The 17,685-nt window shown below is 56.2% G+C and overlaps 2 protein-coding genes across 5 annotated transcripts; both read right to left on the bottom strand.

Annotated features, from left to right (window-relative positions):
• Positions 1-1,404: 1,404 nt before the first annotated feature.
• On the bottom strand, positions 1,405-11,167 carry B4GALT7 (beta-1,4-galactosyltransferase 7). 4 transcript variants are annotated; one of them, XM_078451803.2, is made up of 7 exons: positions 11,000-11,165; positions 9,070-9,231; positions 7,206-7,568; positions 4,292-4,517; positions 2,913-2,996; positions 2,540-2,644; positions 1,405-2,106 (listed from the first exon to the last, which is right to left on the bottom strand). In XM_078451803.2, the coding sequence occupies exons 1-7, from the start codon at positions 11,047-11,049 to the stop codon at positions 1,951-1,953; spliced, it is 1,146 nt and encodes a 381-aa protein (XP_078307929.2). In that variant the 5' UTR covers positions 11,050-11,165; the 3' UTR covers positions 1,405-1,950. The 4 variants fall into 4 exon arrangements, with proteins under 4 accessions (XP_078307929.2, XP_078307920.2, XP_078307925.2 ...); XM_078451794.2 differs by lacking the exon at positions 2,540-2,644 and having other exon boundaries at positions 11,000-11,167; XM_078451799.2 differs by lacking the exon at positions 9,070-9,231 and having other exon boundaries at positions 11,000-11,164.
• Positions 11,168-13,723: 2,556 nt separating this feature from the next.
• Positions 13,724-17,534, bottom strand: TMED9 (transmembrane p24 trafficking protein 9). The gene is made up of 5 exons (XM_060636352.3): positions 17,320-17,534; positions 17,049-17,149; positions 16,143-16,268; positions 15,637-15,783; positions 13,724-14,582 (listed from the first exon to the last, which is right to left on the bottom strand). Exons 1-5 carry the CDS (start codon positions 17,501-17,503, stop codon positions 14,433-14,435), a joined length of 708 nt encoding a protein of 235 aa, XP_060492335.1. The 5' UTR covers positions 17,504-17,534; the 3' UTR covers positions 13,724-14,432.
• Between the last annotated feature and the right edge of the window lie 151 nt (positions 17,535-17,685).

Below are 17,685 nucleotides of genomic sequence, written 5' to 3'. Positions count from 1 at the left end.
CCGGGCTGGGTGCTTACAGGCTCCTTGAAGGAGGTGGTGGCAGTGACCACAGGGGGTGGGGGACCACACGGTTGGAGTTGTGCCCCAGTCCAGGCTCAGGCAGTGGATCCTGCTTTTCTTCTGTTCATTCTATGCCCTCCATGCAGATGGCGAGGAGGGTCTCCTCATCCTTTTAGGTCTTGCTACAAGCCAGGGAGAGAAGTGTGCAGAGCTGGGGGCTTTGACGTCACATCCATTCACACCAACACCAAAGAGGCTGCTGTTCTGCCTCCACGCTATGTTAAGTCCAAGATGATGCAGCCGGGGTTGTCCAGAGACTGGCACACAGGGAGCGGCTCGTTCCCCTCTCTTGGGCCTCAAGGTTGAGAAAGCCCCTCCCAGCACCCCTGCACTGTAATTAGTCCATCTGCTCCTCACTGTACTGAGGGAAGCTGAATTGCTGGGCGAGGTCAGTTGAGGATATGGAACCTCTGTTGTACATCTGAACAGATACACTACTCCATTATGCTGTGCTCAGGTGGTGCAGTGCGCATCACACACAATGGCACCCAGCAGCACTGAGATCACCCTCTGAGGGGTAGTCATTTTGGAGCACAGCTGTTGAATCCATCCTCCTGAACTTTGGGACTTCAATCCCTTCCTCTAGCATTTAGGGTGTCCTATTTATTGTTAACCAAACCACCCTTAACCAGTCCCCAGATTCCTTTGACCACTGGCCCAAATCTTTGGCAGTCAAATGCCTTGAAGGAATGATCTGCCTTGCAGAGCCCCTCACCTCCCACTCTCGTTGGCCCCCAGCTTCCCTCCAGATAATTCCTCCAAGGTCACTCCCCAGTTCCATGGTCTCCCTCGGCTCCCCTCCTTCACCCCTCCCGGACATCGTGTGATCAGTGGTAATCTGCCCGCATGCGGGGAACACTGCAGGATGCTCCTGCCTTTCATCTTCTCCCTCTCGCCTCAGAAACGTGGTCCTCCCACCCTCAAGCTATGACCAAGTCCTTGCCACCACATTTTGCCTACCCCGAGTCCAGTCCTGTGGGTCTAGTTCTGTCTCAGTGTGGTAGAATGAAGCCACCCCCACCCCAGAGTCAGAGCCCACCACGGCCTGAGGGGGGCAGACTGCCCAGAAGGGCAGCGAAGCCTGGAGGGCTGTGGGAGGTGGCAGGAACCTTGGCCTTCGGCGTCTCTCCCACCTGAGCCTCCCCTGACCTTGGCGTCCCCAGCCCTGCCCTACCCCCCTACCAGCTTATAACTAAGAGAGGTGCCATCTTTTTCCCCCGTCCCCTTCCGCTCAGCCCCAGGTGACAAACTGGTGGTCCATGACACATTTGTTCGGCCCGCCACACTTTTCTGAAGTTTCAATTAGCTGCTATCATTTAAAAACGAACCGATTTCACTCAGGAATCCAGAATTCAAGTTTCTTTTTGAGAACTCAGAAGATCTGGCCCACCCCAGGCCGGCATTCCTGCATGGCGATAGCCAGAGAGAGCTGGTCTCAGCTGTTCCCTTTCTGTGGGGCTTGCACAGAAACCTGCAGTTTTAACCCTCTGCATTGTCCTGGCCACCCATGTCAGCGGCCTGGCTTCAGAACTGCATCTTGGCATGAAGCCGTCCGTCCAGGGGAAGGAAAAGCCCTTAGGTGTGGGTGCGCGAAGACGGGGAGAGCAGGGCGAGCAGGAAGGCGGGGCGGACAGTCCCAGGTGAGAGCCACGTCCCAGTCTCTCTCCATCACTGTTTATTGCTAGCAGCGTCCCAGGCACCCTGTGTGTGTCCTGTCCTGGCTCAAGCCCACCTCTGGGGGCTGGGCTGCTGCAAATGTGCGGCTTGCGATCCGCTGCTTCAGGCCACCCCACATCCTAGGGGAGGTGGGCCCCGGGGCCTGAGGCTTTATCCAGAGCCTGAGTAAGCAGTGTGGCCTGTGGGCACAGGCTTCCTTACTGTTCAGCTGGCTCAGCCAAATGTGCACCAGGGGGTGGCAGCCTTGTCACAGTCCAACATGATGTTGAGAACAGTGCAGGGGGCCCCGCCCACAGACAAGGCTGTGCGGGAATCCACACGGTACTTCACGGTGTTCAGGCCTCCCTCCCGGTCCACCTTGAACTGCTCCTGGGGAGGACACGGAGAGAGAGCATGCACTCAGGGCTTTGAGGCCACCGGCTGTCCGCAGCTGCACCCCACCAGTAAGCAAGAGGGCTGAGATCGTTCAGGTGGGCTAATATGGCTCCTAAAGAAGAGGCTGTTTGGGGGATGGTGGTTCCCGTGTCACAGGTCCGCCTGGGACGCTGGCACCGATAGCTGAGGCCCTCCCCTGCTCCCTGCCTGCATGGACGCCGAGGTCTCAGCTTACCCACGTGGCCAGGTGCCCATAGCGGCCACCGGCACAGGGCACAGTGCCCAAGCAGAATGCCCAGAGACTGGCCTGGGCCACGCAGGGGAGGGCAGGGCCATCTGGGCCGGAGGAGAGATTGGTGAAATGCTTGGCCCTGTTGCTTCCCCACATCACCACCTAACCATCCCCAGTCAGGGGACCAGCCAGCACCTGTTTTTGAGCTGCGATGCGCTTCTGGTCCCTCTTCCGCCAGGCTGGGTCATGCAGGTGGCGAAATGTCTTGTACCCAGTTGTGATTCCCGAGGGGCGGAAAAGCTAAGAAGGCCAAAGAAGTTGGGTCAGGCCGCCCTCCTGGAGCCCCGGTCCTCACCGCTAGTCCTCTGGGGTCCCACCGCCTGCCACGGGCCACGGGCAGGGGCCTGTACTGCCATTCTGCAGTAGAGGTGTGCCTATCGGGGGCCAGGCTGAGATCGGAACTGGGGGTGTCATCCCTAAGCCCCAGGAATGTCATCTGAGGGCAGGGAAGGGAACCCTGGGGCAGCCCCGATGCTGAAGAGGTGGGGAGCCCTGGGGGGAGTATTACCTGCAGCCCGGCCCCTTTGATGCGACGGTAGAACTCGTCATCTTCGCGGCCCCAGCCCCAGAAGCGGTTGGACATCCCGTTGCACTGACACAGAGACAGGGAGAGTCACTTGCCCCATCCTCCCAGGGCGCTCCCTGGTCTCTGACCACCCAGGAGTAGGCCAAAGCCCCCTTTCTCCTCCTCCTCCCCTGGAGGTTCTAATGTGCACCCAGAGGCTTATAGTTCCCGCAACCTCTGAGCTACTGGGGGACAGCCATCACATGCCAGGCCCCTTGCCTGTTCTCATGGGGCCTTGAGTCTGTGTGACACGATTGGTTTCTCAAAAATGTCTGACTGGGGGCGCCTGGGGGGCTCAGTCAGTTGAGTGTCACTTCTGGTTTCAGCGCAGGTCATGATCTCACAGTTTTTGAGTTTGAGCCCCGTGTCGGGCTCCGTGCTGATGGCACAGAGTCTGCTTGGGATTCTTTCTCTTTCTCTCTCTCTCTGCCCCTCCTCTTCTCTCTCTCTCTCTCTCAGAATAAATAGATTAAAAAAAAAAAAAGGCTGACTGGTGGAAGGCACCTCTTCAGGGCAACTGGCAATGGGCAGAAGTGCCAATCCTGCTTGATTTCTGCCTGCCCGATACCCCCTTTTCTCCTGGGAGGCTCTGCCCTGGTCTCTTCCTGTGGGGACAGGGGCAGCTGGGCCCTGCGACAGACACCTATTAGCCACCCAACTCAGGGCTTCATTTCTGTAAAGCTGGCTTCAGCTGCAGCCTGAAGAAAAGGGCAAAAGACCAGTGTCTAAGCCACTCGGTCCTTCCCACTCTCTCTCCTCACCCTCACCTACTCCCCAACCTCTCTCCACCTTCACTCCCTCACCGCCCCCCGCCCCCTCCACCTCCAGCCACAACAATGGACTCAGGGGTAGCCCCCTCTCCCCCACCCCTACTCAAGTCAGGCCAATCAGGAGCCAGGGTGGTGCAGTTCTGGGACTCCTGTCCTGGCTGCTGGGGAAGAGACCTCACCGTCCACTGAACCCGGGCCTGGGTGCACGCAGTGTGCAGCCAGGACGGCCACCGTGCACCTCATAGGCCTGAGAACAAATCCACTCCAGAGAAAGCCGAGGTGAGAGACGTCCTTGGTGACGCTAAGAGGCCTGGCAAGCCACCCCTGAAGCCAGCCCAGACTGTTCCATTGAGAACCAACGAACCCCGAGTCTCCCGAAGCCAGCTCACAGGGGGTTCCCGCTACTGCGGCTGAATCCTCGCTGACTGGCTCGGTCCTGCTCCCGGACTCCCTTGACCGGCCAGGGCAGGACCCTCTCATCCGCTGGGCCCGGGACCGTCCCTCCTACTGCCCATGCCCGCCCCAGGCGGGCCCCCCCCCCCCCCGCCTCACCAGCTGGTAGTGCTGCTTGGAGAGCAGCAGGATGCCGCCCACATAGGTCTTGTAGTGGTAGAGCGGGTGCAGCTCTGGGGAGGCCACGTGGAAGGGCCCGGCCTCGGGGAAGCCATAGTCCAGTTCCTCGTTGAGGGGGAGCAGGTCCACGTCGTGCATGGCGATGTAGTCCGTGCTGTTGCTGCTCTCCAGGAAGCCCACGTTGATGAGGGCCGCCCGGTTGAACCTGCACGGGTGGGGGGCGGTGAGGTCGCTCTCCCCAAACTGCGTGACAGCCTGTCCTCCGTGGCGCCCGCCCCCCCTGCGCCTGTGCTGCCTTCCCACCCGACGCCGACTTCCCCGTGGGGCTGCCCGGCTGCCCGCCTGCCGTCTGCTCATCACACAGACGTCCACCGACTGCCAGCTATGTGCCAGACACCGTCCGGCCCACTGGGGCTATGGCCGAGAGAAATCAAAGCCCTGCCTTCGAGGAGCTGAGGTTCTGATAAGAGGAAACAGAAATCAATAAGTGTATATGTAACCAGCCAGCCAACGGCAAGGGCTACGGAGGAGAGAAGCGCGCACGCGGTTAGGAGGGGAGAGCATGCTGGGGGGTGGGGCAGGTGTTCTTGCAGACAGGGCCAGCAGGAAGGCCAGGGTAATGGTGTGACCTGTGAAGGCCTGAGGGAATGAGCCAGAAGCGGGTAGAGGGAGTGGGTCTCCAAGGAGAGGGGAAGGCAATTGCCAAGGCCCGAGGCAGGAGCGGACACCTGTGTGACCAAGCAGGGTGACCAGGGGGGCTTCAGGGATGAGGCCAGTGGGGGACTGGCCCCTGACAGGCTTGGGGTGTGACCCCGGGTACCACGCAGGAGCCCCTGCAGGGCTGAGAGCAGAGCCAGGATGTGCTGTGACTTCCAGTTTAACAGGATCACTCTAGCTGGGGTGTTGAGAAGAGAAGGGAGGCTCAGGGTTGGAAGGCTACGATCATCTGGGTGGGAGACGATGGTGATTTAGCTCAGGGAGGTGGTGAGAAGTGGGCAGATTTGAGACACATTCTGAGGGACGGGGTGTGCTGAGGGAAAGCGAGGAGGTGACAATGACTCGAAGGCTTTTTGGCCTGAGCAACCGGAAGCGAGGAGCTGCCATCTCCTGAAATAGGGAAGAGGGCGGGTGGGAAAGCAGACATTCAGCCTTGATCATGTGAAGCTTGGGATGCTCGGGACCACCAGACGGAGGGTTATGTGGTGCCCAGACGCAGGGGGCTGGAGGTCAGGAGAGTGGTCTAGGCCGGGAATACACAGACTTGGGGGCCACCAGGGCACAGAAGGGGTTTAGTGCCACGAGGCCGGATGACATTCCCAGGGAGTGACTGCAGCCGGAAAAGAAGATGCCCAAGGACTGAGCCCTAAGAGCGCCAGTCGAGAGGTCAGGGAGGTGAGGTAGAACGGGCAAAGGACTTAGCAGAGGTGAGGAAGGAGGAGAACCAGAGTGCTGTCTCAGAAGTCAAACGGAGGTGCTTCCAAGAGGAAGAAGTAACCCACTTGGCCAATGTTACCTGGTGGTGGAAGACTGAGAACAGTGCTTGGATTAAGGAGGTGGGCTCACTGGTGACATCAGTGAGAGTTGCTTCAGTGAGGGGGGTAAACATCTGAGTGGAACAGGTTCCAGAGAGAGTGAGAGGGGAGACAGGAAAGTTCTGCTCTGAAGGGGCTCAGAGGAATGAGGTGACAGGGGTGGGCAAGGGGTCACGGGGGCTTTTCCTTCTCTTTTTAGACAGGAGCTATTTCAGTATGTTTGCTGATGCAAATGCCCCAGAAGGGAGGAGAAACCAATCCAGGAGGGAGAGAAAGGAGTGGATGGCTGAAGCAATGTCCTTGAGTAGGAGAGCGAGAAGGGGACCCAGCGCCAGACCAGAAGAGCTGGCCCTGGAGGGGCTGGGGCAGTGCATCCCCAGCATGGTGGGAGCCTAGTCCGTGAGCACAGAGGCTGGAGGGTTCACTTTCTTCCTGTTGGCTCGACTTCTCAAACAGGGAGCAAAGTCATCAGCCACGGCTGATGAGGAGAGGGACAGGAGAAAGGGTGCCGGGCTGCCTCAGAGGAGGAGAGGCAGCAGGCCAGAGGGCCCTTTTGGGCCAGGGCTCATCGCCTGGGGGGGGACAGCCAGCTGCCCCAGGATAGGCATGGAGCAGCCAGCAGCAGGTGGGTCAGGGAGGTGAGAAGTGCAAGATGACAGATGTTAATGATGGACCGTGGACTCCAAGGTGGGTGAGGAGAAAGTGAGGACGAGGAGGGTGGGCTGTGAAGACTGGGCGGTACTGTGGCCTAAAGGGCCTGGCGGGGTCCAAGAGCCTTCGGGTCTGCCTCCCAGAGGAGCGAGGTGGAGGGAAAGGAGGTGGAGGTGGAGCGTGAGATGTGCGCACTGGCTCACGGAGGGGAGCGGCGCGTGGTAAAGGGCAAGGACCCCAGGGTAACAGTAGACTGTGAACAGCTTCGAAGCTGTGGCCTTGACCCTGCCTTTCCCGAATCCCCACAGCCAATCCACTGGAAAGCTCGGTCTGTGCTTCCTCCCCCTCACATCTCTCCACCCCTGCTCCCCTACAGCCAAGAGGCCCTCCCGTCCAACAGCCCAGCAGGCCTCCCAGCCCTGCCCCATTCTCCTGTTCTGGTAAAAGGTATTCCTCCTACGACAGCCATGGCGATCCTTTCAAAATGGGTATCACACCAGGACTCTCCTTAGCCCCAATCCTCCCCTCAAATTCCCGTCACACCAGCGAGAGGGGTTTACTGTTCCCACCCTCCCGCCACTGCGCTGGGTGGTCTTTCCCAGGCCAGAGGCACCCCTGGCACTGGACCCCAGTGGGAGAGGGAGCAGCCGAGGGGCCTGGGCAAGGGGAGGCCTTGGAGAGGGGGGGCCGAGTTGGGAGGCCGTCCCTACCTGAAGTGATCCACCTGGTTGAGCACATAGATGTGGTGCGGGACCTTCTTCCTGCTTAGGAAGCGGTGCATGTGGGGCACAAAGACCAGCAGCTCCTCGAAGCGTTCACGGAAGGGCACCAGCACTGCCAGGCGGTGGGGACCCCAGGACGTGTCTTCTTCCCAGTGCTCGGGAGGTGGCTCCGGGGGGCAGGAGTGGGGTGGGCCTGGGGTCTCCTGCCCTTGTCCCCGGGCTGCCCGGGCTACATCACCAGAGCAGCTGAGCTGCAGCCAGAGCAGGGAGAGGAAGCCCAGTAAGAGACAGGCAACGAAGAGGTGGAAGACGGAGCATTTCCGGGGAAGGCTGCTGGGGAGCAACCTGGACCTGGGACAAGAGCAGGGGTGGGGTCAGAAGGGAGAGTGGAGCCGGAGCCCTTTGGCAGACCCCTTCTCTGGCTTCCCCACTGGTAAGGTGCACATGACTGGTCTGCCCCACGCGCCTGGCAGTTAGTGCAGAAGCAACGTCAACGCTTTTGTTCATGCTGCTACCACACATCGGAATCCTGCTTACTGCTCTAGGCCCAGGAGGTGTCACTGCACCTCCAGGAAGCCCTCCAACCCCGGGTCAGAGCTGCCCCAGTTCCTTCACGCCCTCTTACTTTCTGTAAGTGAGTCCGGGTCAGACCAAGAGCTGCTGGAGGGCAGGGGCAAGACTCCTGGTCTCTGGTACCTGCTGTTCTCCAGTACGGTGGCTGAAGGGTCTGAGCCTGAGCCGAGGGCAGGAGCCCTGCCTTAGAGATCCCACCCACCACCTTCCAGTCCTCCTCCTCTGTAAGTTTACCCCCAGTATAAACCCTCACTTCAGTCCTGCTTCTCACACCAGAAAGGTCCTCAAGGCAGGGGCCTGGCATCAGTTCCAGGGAAAAGACCAGTGTTTACCCTGGGGAGATCCAACCTACCCCCAAAACAATGCAAGACCCAAACTGACAGTCGCTGTTCACTGAATGAGACTCCAATCTTCAGTCCAAGAGGCAGCTCATGTGACAAGGGAGGAGAGATGGGACAGGGAGAGAAAGATCAGGGCTAGGTATGGAAATCAGACTCCGTTTAGAAGCTGGAAGTGCATCTGAATCGCTTGGACACCGAGGTCGTGCTGGGAGAGATCGCTGTCTGGGTTAGAGAGGTGGAATTTACCAGATTTCTCTGCTGAGGACAGAGAAGGAGCTGAGGAACCTAAGACAAGGGAAGCTCTCTCTAGTCTACCCCCCTGAAACAACCTGCAAATCACTTTGCTTTATAGCCTTTGGGAGTCACCAGTTAGCTACAAGGTAGTATACATTTTGCCTGCACTCGCCCCCCCACCACTCACCCAGTGCCACACACTGGGTAACCCAGACCTTCACCACTCACCATGTTCCTTCATGCTCCAGCCCTGACACAGCCTGCCACTTCAGTCTGAGATGCCCTCTGATGATCCTTCAGAGCCAAACTCCCATGTCATAACCAGCAACGTCCCTCTACCTCAACTCCAACGTCAGGGCCAGCACTGCCCACCCTTAACGTGCACACAAACGGACATGCATGCTCTCTCCATGGTATCTGGTCCTTCCTTCTTCGAAGCATTCAGAGTTCTGTAATCCCTTGTGTCCCTGCTGGTCGTCCCCCTAGATAAGCCATTCCTGTCTGCGGCCCCAGAACAGTTTAGACAGCAAAGGGCTTGCTTGGTGAGTTACAGGAAGGGTTCAAGCAGTCAGGGCATGCTTTAAGTCACACGCCAGAGCCAGACCAACTCCTGACTTTCTCTAACACACAACTGCCAACCTGGAAGCCAGCAACCCTGAAGCTGGGTCTCACACACAGCAGAGGGGTGGCCAGCTAAGACTTACCCCCCATTGTCCTGTGGTGGGGGTTTCCGCTGGGGAAGAGCGGAGCCCAATTCTGCCAGTGGCCTGGGAAGGCTGGAACCTCTACAGATTCTCCCTCGCCCCCTGGGTTCTTTCTGGGGCTGGGGTGGAGACCGGGGACATGGACATGAGGAAATCTCCCACCTTTGGGAAAAGAAGCAGTGACCATCATCCAGGGGTATGGCATGGATTGGGCATTCCATGCATTGTCACACGCTATTGCTTCAGCCCAGCTTCCCTTTGCAGGATCACATTCTCATAGGCAATCTTATCCTGGGCTTTAAGGGCCCAAATGGCTGAGCAACTGAATTCAGAGCCAAATGTCAATTCCTCAGGACAGCGGACACCGAGAACTCCTGGTGCCGCCTGGTGGCAAACTCCAGAACTGCAGTCCCAGCTGCTCCCAGGCCCAGGGCACCCTGCTCCGAGGGGCCGACTAAGTGAGGTTTATCTCCATCAACCTGTGCCCAGGGCTAGAAAAGGCAGAGTCAAATCCAGCTGGGCTGGCTCCAGAGCTAGCACTCTTAACTGCTACGCTAGCCTGAATCTGTTGCCTGGACCTTTGTATCCCTGTGTCAAAAGCAGGAACTGACAGCAGTAACTTTTTCTGGGAACACAGGTATGTACCAAAGGTTTACGGAAAGGGATGTGGAAATGGAAATTCTCCTCTATTACCTTTTGTTTCTGCCCTTACACAAATCTTAGTGATATAGGTTTGAATATCAGCTGTTCTGGTTACAGCACCTCGCAACTGCAAAGGTAGATACCTCCTGCCTGCCAGGCACAGTGTCAAGAGTGTTACATACGTGGCTTCTTTTAATCCTTATACAGCCCTGTAGAGTAGATATTATGATCCCTGTTTCAGAGATGGAAAAGCTGAGGTCAGAAAGATTAAGTGATCTGTTCCTGGTCACATGGCTGTTAAAGAGGATTCCTGCCCAGGGCTGACTCCACACTGTCCAGGCTTTCTTTCTATTACATTCCTGTCTTCCTGCTTCAACACCAAGTCTGCAAAATCCCCCAAACACAAGCCTTTTGCCCACTATGTTCCCGAATCTTTTGGCACCTGGCAAACTTAAGAGACATACGGGGGAAGAGGTGATATTCACTGGGCGGAGACCCACTATCTGGGTGTGTGTGCCGGGTGAGAAGAGTTTTGGGGGCACATCTCACGAATGAAGTGTGGGTGTTCTCCCAAATCTAGAAAGCCGAATAACTCCCCTACCCCAATACTGTTTAGGAAAACATCATCAGCTAAGGTCTGGATCAAGTTCACACCTAACACATGCAGGAGGTCCCACTCAAGTACAGCTGCACCGGAAATGAACCAGCATTACGTGTGAGGAGTGCCTAGTTCGTGCCAGTCAGTGGCCTACCAGGCTAGCATAGAGATTCTTTCTGGTGTGTTCTTCTGGGCGGTCAGCAAAGGATGGGGAAGCCTGAAGGAGGATGGGGTCTGAGATTACACGGATGTGATGGGGGGAAGTAGAGACCAGAGAAAAGGAATAAAGACCCTCAGAGGCCGGGGGCAGGCAGAAAGACAGAGATCCACTGAGAGAGGTCAACGCAGTCAGAGACCCGCACGAAGACAGATGCCAGCGGAGAAACACAGACACAAAGAGACCCGCACCGAGGGACAGACTCGCAAAGAGAGGGACAGAAACTCACAAAGGGAAGTCATCGGAGAAATACAGACCCGCGAAGTGGCGGAGACTGGTAGAGACAGAGACCTACACGGAGAGACAGAGACCCGGTATACAGAGCGAGCCAGTGGCCCACTGGGAGAACCACAGACCCTCAGAAAGCCCCGCAGCCAGGGACGCGACGTCCTCGGGCTCCTAGATTCCGCGGGGCGGCCCGGAAAGGATCGGCACCCGGGAGGACGGGGCCCGGGCCGGCCGCCGCCGCTCACCTGCCGTCCTCCCAGGGCAGCTGCGCCGCTTTCCTCCGGGAGGGGAACATCGTGGGGGGAGGTGGCGGCGCATGGGACTCGAGCTCCCAGCCGGGCCGGCCCGGCCTCCCGGGCCTACGCGGCGCCTCCGCCTCCCGCCCCGCCCCGGCCAGTCCGCCCCGCCCCTCGGTCCGCCGGGTCCGCCGCTCCAGCCGCGCCGTGTGCTCCCGGGAGCCGCAGCTTCAAACGTTCCGCGTTCGAGGACCGCTTGAGTGCTCCTGTCGCCGGTCCGCTAACTGCCCACTGGGGAACTGCTTGTTCTCCCGGGAAACCGAGACCTCAGAGGGGGCTCACGTCACTGGGCCGGTACTGTACTTAGACTCCAGATTTCCAGCGCTCTGGCATGATCTGTATCTCCGTCCTGCCGCCCCTTCCTCCTCCCTTCTCGGTCCCAGGTGGTGCATGCTTCCTCCCGTAGCAAGATCGGAGGGTGGCAAGGCCAAGCTCTGGACTCCGACTTGGGTTCAGCCCAGACCCCACGTAGTGGTTAGGAGCCAAGCACTGCAGACAGACTGGATTCGAAACCTGATTCTGCCAGTTCGGCTGTGTTTGGGGGGCAAGCACAATCTCTTGGCATCTTTCCTCACTGGCATGTATAAATAGTTCCTGAGCTACACGTTGCTGTGAGGGTTAATGGAGAACGTAACATGCAAGGATACTTGGCACAGTGCTGGGCACATAGGCAACGCTATGTAAACGATGGCCCTTACACAGAAGAGGGGTACTTGGGTGGGGTTGTTTGAAGGGGGAGGAAGATTGGGTTCTTAGATCCGTCCTGGCACAGTGTGAACCTAGCTGGCTGGGCCAGCCTCCCACCTGGGAGAAGACGGCAGCAGAGTCCTTAGGCTTGATCTCCGCTCTTCGGAAAATGTGAAGTTCCCTCATAAATAGCTAACATCTATTGAGTTCTTACTATGTGCCCGTCATTGTTCGAAGTTGCTTACTGCTGTTCTCTCATTCAGTCCTTATGGGTAGTGTACTTACTATGCCCACTTTAAAAATGAGGAAATGAAGACACAGGCAATTCAGGGTGTAAACCAAGATACTTTGCACAATCTACGGCCTCAACCACTGTGCTTCCAAAAGGACTTTACTGTGAGAAATTAATCATCCCCAGCGATGCCCATTCTCACTTAAACCCAGCATAAAACCGACCAAAGAAGGACCTTACTGCTGAACTCTGCCATTGCACTGCACTCTGTTACAGAACTTTGGCAAATCCAGCCCAGGTTTGGCTGGTGACAAAGGCAAGGCTGATCCCCTGAAGAGACCAGTCAGTGGGGTGAGGCCAATAATGGAAGCAGGGAGGTGGGACTGTGACCTTTGAAAGCACAAGCCCTTCTAAAGGGGAACAGCTGCCCTTCAGTCTTGCTAATTGTTGTTAAATCAGAATGAAGCCCCACTAGCGTCAGATCTGATTTGCCTCAAGAAATCAGATTTCACATAAAAATCCTAATTAGTTTTAAACAGTGACACCCACAATCATGTTAATAATAAGTACCCTTGGTATGATGGGATGAGAATGGCACCTTTATGGTCTTTCAAAAACCCAGAATTCCAGTTCAATCATGAGAAAAACAGCAGACAAATCCCAATTGAGGGAATTCTACAAGATACCTGAACAGTACTCCTAAAAACTGTCAAGGTAATAAAAAACAAGGCAAGTCTGAGAAACCGTCATAGCCAAGGAGGGGTGAAATGTAACTTGTCCTGGATGGGATCCTGGGACAGAAAAAAGGGCATTAGGCAACAGCTAAGAAAATCTGCATACTCTATGGGCTTTAGTTAAAAATAACATATTGGGAGACTGGCTGGCTCAATAGCGTGCAACTCTTGATCTTGGAGTCATGAGTTTGAGCCCCATGTGGGGTGTAGAGATTACTTAAATAAAACTAAGATAATGTATCAATACTGTTTCATTAACTTGAACACTTGTACCATACTGGTACATGACAATAATAGGGAGAACTAACATCATGAATTTTCTGTAATGCTAAGGCTATTCTAAACAAGTTTTTTGTTTTTATTGTGGAAGAGGTCTAGGAGGTAGTATGAGGTCAGACCATATCCCCTTGTCAGTTCAGGTAGTCCACAGCCTGGCCTCCCCAGCCTGTCTCTTTCTCACACCCTGCTGGATTCACCTTCCTCAAATTTATCTCCGGTTCTAGTACCCAAAACTGTGTCAAACACTGGGTAATATGCGAGTCTCTTCTAACTCTAACCAACCTCCCTTAATGGCTTCCTCAGCCCCCTCCCTAAACTCCAGTGGAAACCACGTCCACCCACCTCCATGCCAGCCATCTGCCAGGGCTTCCAACCACGGCTGCTCTGCCTTCTTACATCCGAATCCTTCTCCTTCAAGGTCCTCCTGAAATCCCATTCTGTTGGTTAAGACCATCTACATCCTCATCCCCGCCAGCCCAAGGATTTCTGTTCTTCCCAAACCCGCAGTGCTCTTCTGTTCAATGCACACTACCTTCCTGAACAAGGCACCAACCCCCCACCATTCACTTGTTTTATGCTCTTGGGCAAACCCACTATCCCCTGCTACAGAAAGGTATAGAGGGGAGGGAAAGAATGAACTTCACAGGTGGGTATTCATCTTGGAATGTTAAGTGCTTTGCATAGAAGAACTGACGTTCCCTGAGCACCTCGGTGGCACAGTCACTTTATGTGGGACAAGCGAATTTTTTTATTTTTTATTGGGAAACCAATGTAACAAACCTAGACTTGTTGAAAATGAAATCAGTAACTAAGACTTTGCAGGCCCCATCCCCAGCCAGCACCAAGGCCTCTGCCTGGCCTGACCCCAGTTCCTCAAGCCCCCAAAAGGACAACCATGTTGAGAAGCTGAGGTCAACCTCAGGGCTAGTTTCCCACACTGCAACCCCCTCAACCCCACCCTCCATTGACACACATACCCTGGATCTGCAGTCTGGGTCTAGTCCCAAGGAGGGTACAGTGAGGTTCCCAGGGTGGCAGGGAATCACGGCCACACCCCAACCTGCTCAAATCCCAAGTTAGCAAAGGAAGACAGAAAAAAGACTGGCGTGCCTACCCACTCCCCCCTCCCCAGCCACCCCAGACAACAGCCTCACATCCCTGATCAGTAACACTGTGATTCTGAGGTGCCAATGGGGCTCCCAGTGGCTTCACCAGACCCTGGGTGATTACTGCAAAGGGCTTAGAGCCCAGGGGAGGGGACAGGCATTGCCCCACCACCTGCTCAGTACTAGCCAGCCAAGCTCCTGCCCTAAACTTGTGCCTGGGGTGCCTGTAGCCCCTTTCCCCTCCAGACATCCATGGCTCGGAACCAGTCCTCCTGCTAGAGAGAAATCAGTTCCAGGAGGCCCTTTCTCCCCCAGCCCGGGAGGAAGGATGGCCTGTGAGCTGGCTACACCAGCTTCTTCGCTTCAAAGAAGCTCTTGAGGTGTCGCATCTGCCAGACGCCGATGGCTACGAGGATGAGGGTCTGCAGAATGGACCACCACAGCACCCGCTGGTTGGTGCTCTCGCTGGTCTGCCGGAAACGTTCCTCTCGCCACTGTGAGAGGGGAGAGCGGAAGAGGAGCTTAAGTTTGCTGGGCACCACCTGGTGCCAGTCTAACTGCTGGGTTCCCTTTGCAGAGGATGCCCCAGAATCAAAGAGCTATGCCCAGGTTCCAATCAAGTGTCTGCAAAGAGCCAGAGACCCCACCTGGGGACTGTATTCATCCTCCCCAGCCAGGTGACCTCCAGGAACCCACTCATTTAACTCTGTTTGCTTGGGGGTGCCTGGCTGGCTCAGCTGGTAGAGCATGCAACTCTTGGGGTTGAAGCTCCACATTGGGCATGCAGCCTACTTCAAACCAACCAACCAACCTCTGTCTGCTCATGTGTCAGGTACAGCCCTCCCCTGGTCCTCTCCTGGAGCCAGTTGGGGGGGGAGGAGGGGAGGTGAAGTGCCAGTAGTATCACCCCATCAGACAGAGCTGCCCTATAGCACTCAGGAGTGCACGTGCTCTAAGCTATCTGCCCAGGTCTTCCCCAACTGCTCCTCGAGGATTGTGGGCACAAGTTGCAAACTGGTGGCCCAGTGACTGGATGTGTTTTGCCAATAGTTAAAACCTGGTAAAAATTCACATCAAAATACTTGGATCTCTAGCTTCTCTTAAAAGCCAGGGCTAGCGTATCTATCTGCAAGGCTACCCTGGGTTGACAATTAACCGAGACCACTGAGGATTAGACACACAACAGTCCTTATGGTCACAGATTCATTCATGGTACCGCCTGGCTCCTGGACACAAATGAGTTTGAAATAGCTGGTCCTGGAAGCACCTGGAGCCATGGAAATAACACCCAAGGTATTAATATCAATTCCCGCTCTGTCACTGTGTACATGTAACTGGGATTTAGAGCAATGATGGCCTCTCAAGAGCCTGTCTCCTTGGTTACACACTGGAGTTAGTGATCCCCACCCCACCTTTTAGACTTGCAAAGCGGCACAGTTAAGTCCCTTGGCTTTCATAATGAATCTGACACACATGCCACTCCTGGCTGAGCGAGGGGAAGGCTTCTGGGAAGAAGCCCACCCAGGAGCTCCTGGCCCAACCACATACCCGTTGGTAGTTCTGCTCTTTCTGGATCTGCTCCACTTGCTCCACCAGCTGTCTCACTCGTAGCTGCAGCTCACTCAACTTGTCTTTGGCGGCAATTTCTGCATAGTCGTTGGCGTGTTCACCCACCTGGATGTCCAGGTGAACTCTCTGGGGACAGACAAGGAAGAGAAAAAGAAATCGGGCAGCCCTGCTCCATCTTCATGCCAGGCACTGACAGCTGGTCCCCCTACCTTCCTTCATTTGTGCATTTCGTCCAGGGCTGAGGCCTCCACAGTGTCCAGCCCTATGGGGCTCTAGGCAAACAGGCATGAATAAACTTGGCTGACACTTGGACCAAGGCACATACAAGGAGTTCAGGGACTGTGCCCAGATGTTCAGCGGAAACCCAAAATTATTAGGAGACACAAAATCCGACACACTCATCTCACACCCAAAGCACCGCCAGTCTCCAGGCCCCACCAGGGTTTAGAGGTTGAAAGCTACGAGTCCCATGTGGGTCCACTCACCAGCATGCCTCCAGCAAAAAGGGAGAACTTGGTGGAATTGGAGTGAAGACAGATCTGATGTTCGCCGGGGGTATGGGAGGTGAAAGTGAACCTGCCTTCAGAGCCATACTGCCGGGCCAGGATCACCTGGAGACAAAAGCCTTCAGTGAGTGTTATAGAGAGGATGGGGCTGGAAGGAAAGAAGTCTTAAGGCTCTCTGAGCCTCAAAAGTTAGCCAACAGAGACATAGGCACCCCACACACTAAAAGCTCCAAAGCTGCTCCGCGGTAGTTGCCAAAGCTTGTCTGAGAACTTCTGGGGGCAGGGGTGAAGAATCTAAAATGAAGCTGACGTGGGTCTGCGGTTGGAAAGGGCTCTTTATTCAGAGCTCCTGCCATTTCAACTCTTTTTTGTGTGTGGTTCTTTTTTTTTTTTTTTTTTTTTTTAATGAAAAGTGACAATCAATGATTTTTTTTCTTTTGCTTTCCTTTAATATCCTTATCTGGTGAAATTAACAGTTGCTTCTTCGTTTTGGAAAGCACTCTGTCCTGTGAAACCTTAAAGTCTGGATGCCACAGCGTCAGAGTTGACAAAATTCTTTGACTGCCAGCACCACAATTAAGGCACCAACCACACCTGTAAGATAGGTGAGTTTCCGTTTCACAGACCAGGAAACCGGCTCAGGGAAGCTCAGTGACTTGGCAGAGTCACGCAGCAGTCGGTAAGAGGTTGACAGGAGCCGCTAGCACTGCAGCAGCCCAAGCTTGGCCTAGAGCGCAAAGCCGGGCGCGATCTTCTCACAACATCCAACTGTCTTCAGCAGTTCAGCAGATGCGGCAACTAGGAGGGGAAGTACCAGCACCTGCCTGGTCTGGCGCCTAAGCGCAGGGCGGAGGGCTCCGCGCGCGGGCTTTGGGGTCGGCTCACCTTGTCCTCTGGGTCCTTCACCTCCACGAACATGCCGAGCCCGGGGGTGGCCGGCTGGTACTCCTCCCGCTGCTTGTCATACAGCTGCGTCCGGTAATTTCCTGGAGGGAAGTGGGGCGAGTCCAGGTCAGATGAGCGCGAGGTGGCGCGGAGTCGGCCCACGCCAGCACGCGGCGAGACCGGCTGCTTCCCTTTCTGGAAGAGGTGACTCTCCCGCACCCCCCGCCCCAAGACCAAGGTCTTTTTCCAAACTCTCCCCCTCCGCCCGCACCTATAACCATGGTCTCGTCCGGGATCTCCTCAATAAAGCACTTCTTTTCGGTCTCCCCGATGTGGAAGTAAAGCGCGCCTCCGCGGGCCACAAAACACAGAAGCAGCACGAGGGCCCGAATCACCCTTCCCAGTCCCCCTCCGGGCCGGGGCCCAACGACCCTCACGCCTTGCTCCGCAGCCATCTTGCTCCACCTGCCGGCGCAGTCGCAGCCCGCGGCGCCACGTAGCCCTGCCGCCGCCGCGGGGCCTGCCGGGACAGCGAGTTCGACTGGGTGGACTACAAGTCCCGAGATACCCCGCGGCCGCGGCGAGGCAGTACCCGATTGGGGAGCAGCTTTTGCCTGCTTCCGAATTACGGCCCAAG

Source organism: Panthera onca, chromosome A1, assembly GCF_046562875.1.
Source record: "Panthera onca isolate mPanOnc1 chromosome A1, mPanOnc1 haplotype 2, whole genome shotgun sequence".
NCBI classification, from domain to species: domain Eukaryota; kingdom Metazoa; phylum Chordata; class Mammalia; order Carnivora; family Felidae; genus Panthera; species Panthera onca.
This window is presented reverse-complemented; position numbering and strand designations above follow the sequence as displayed.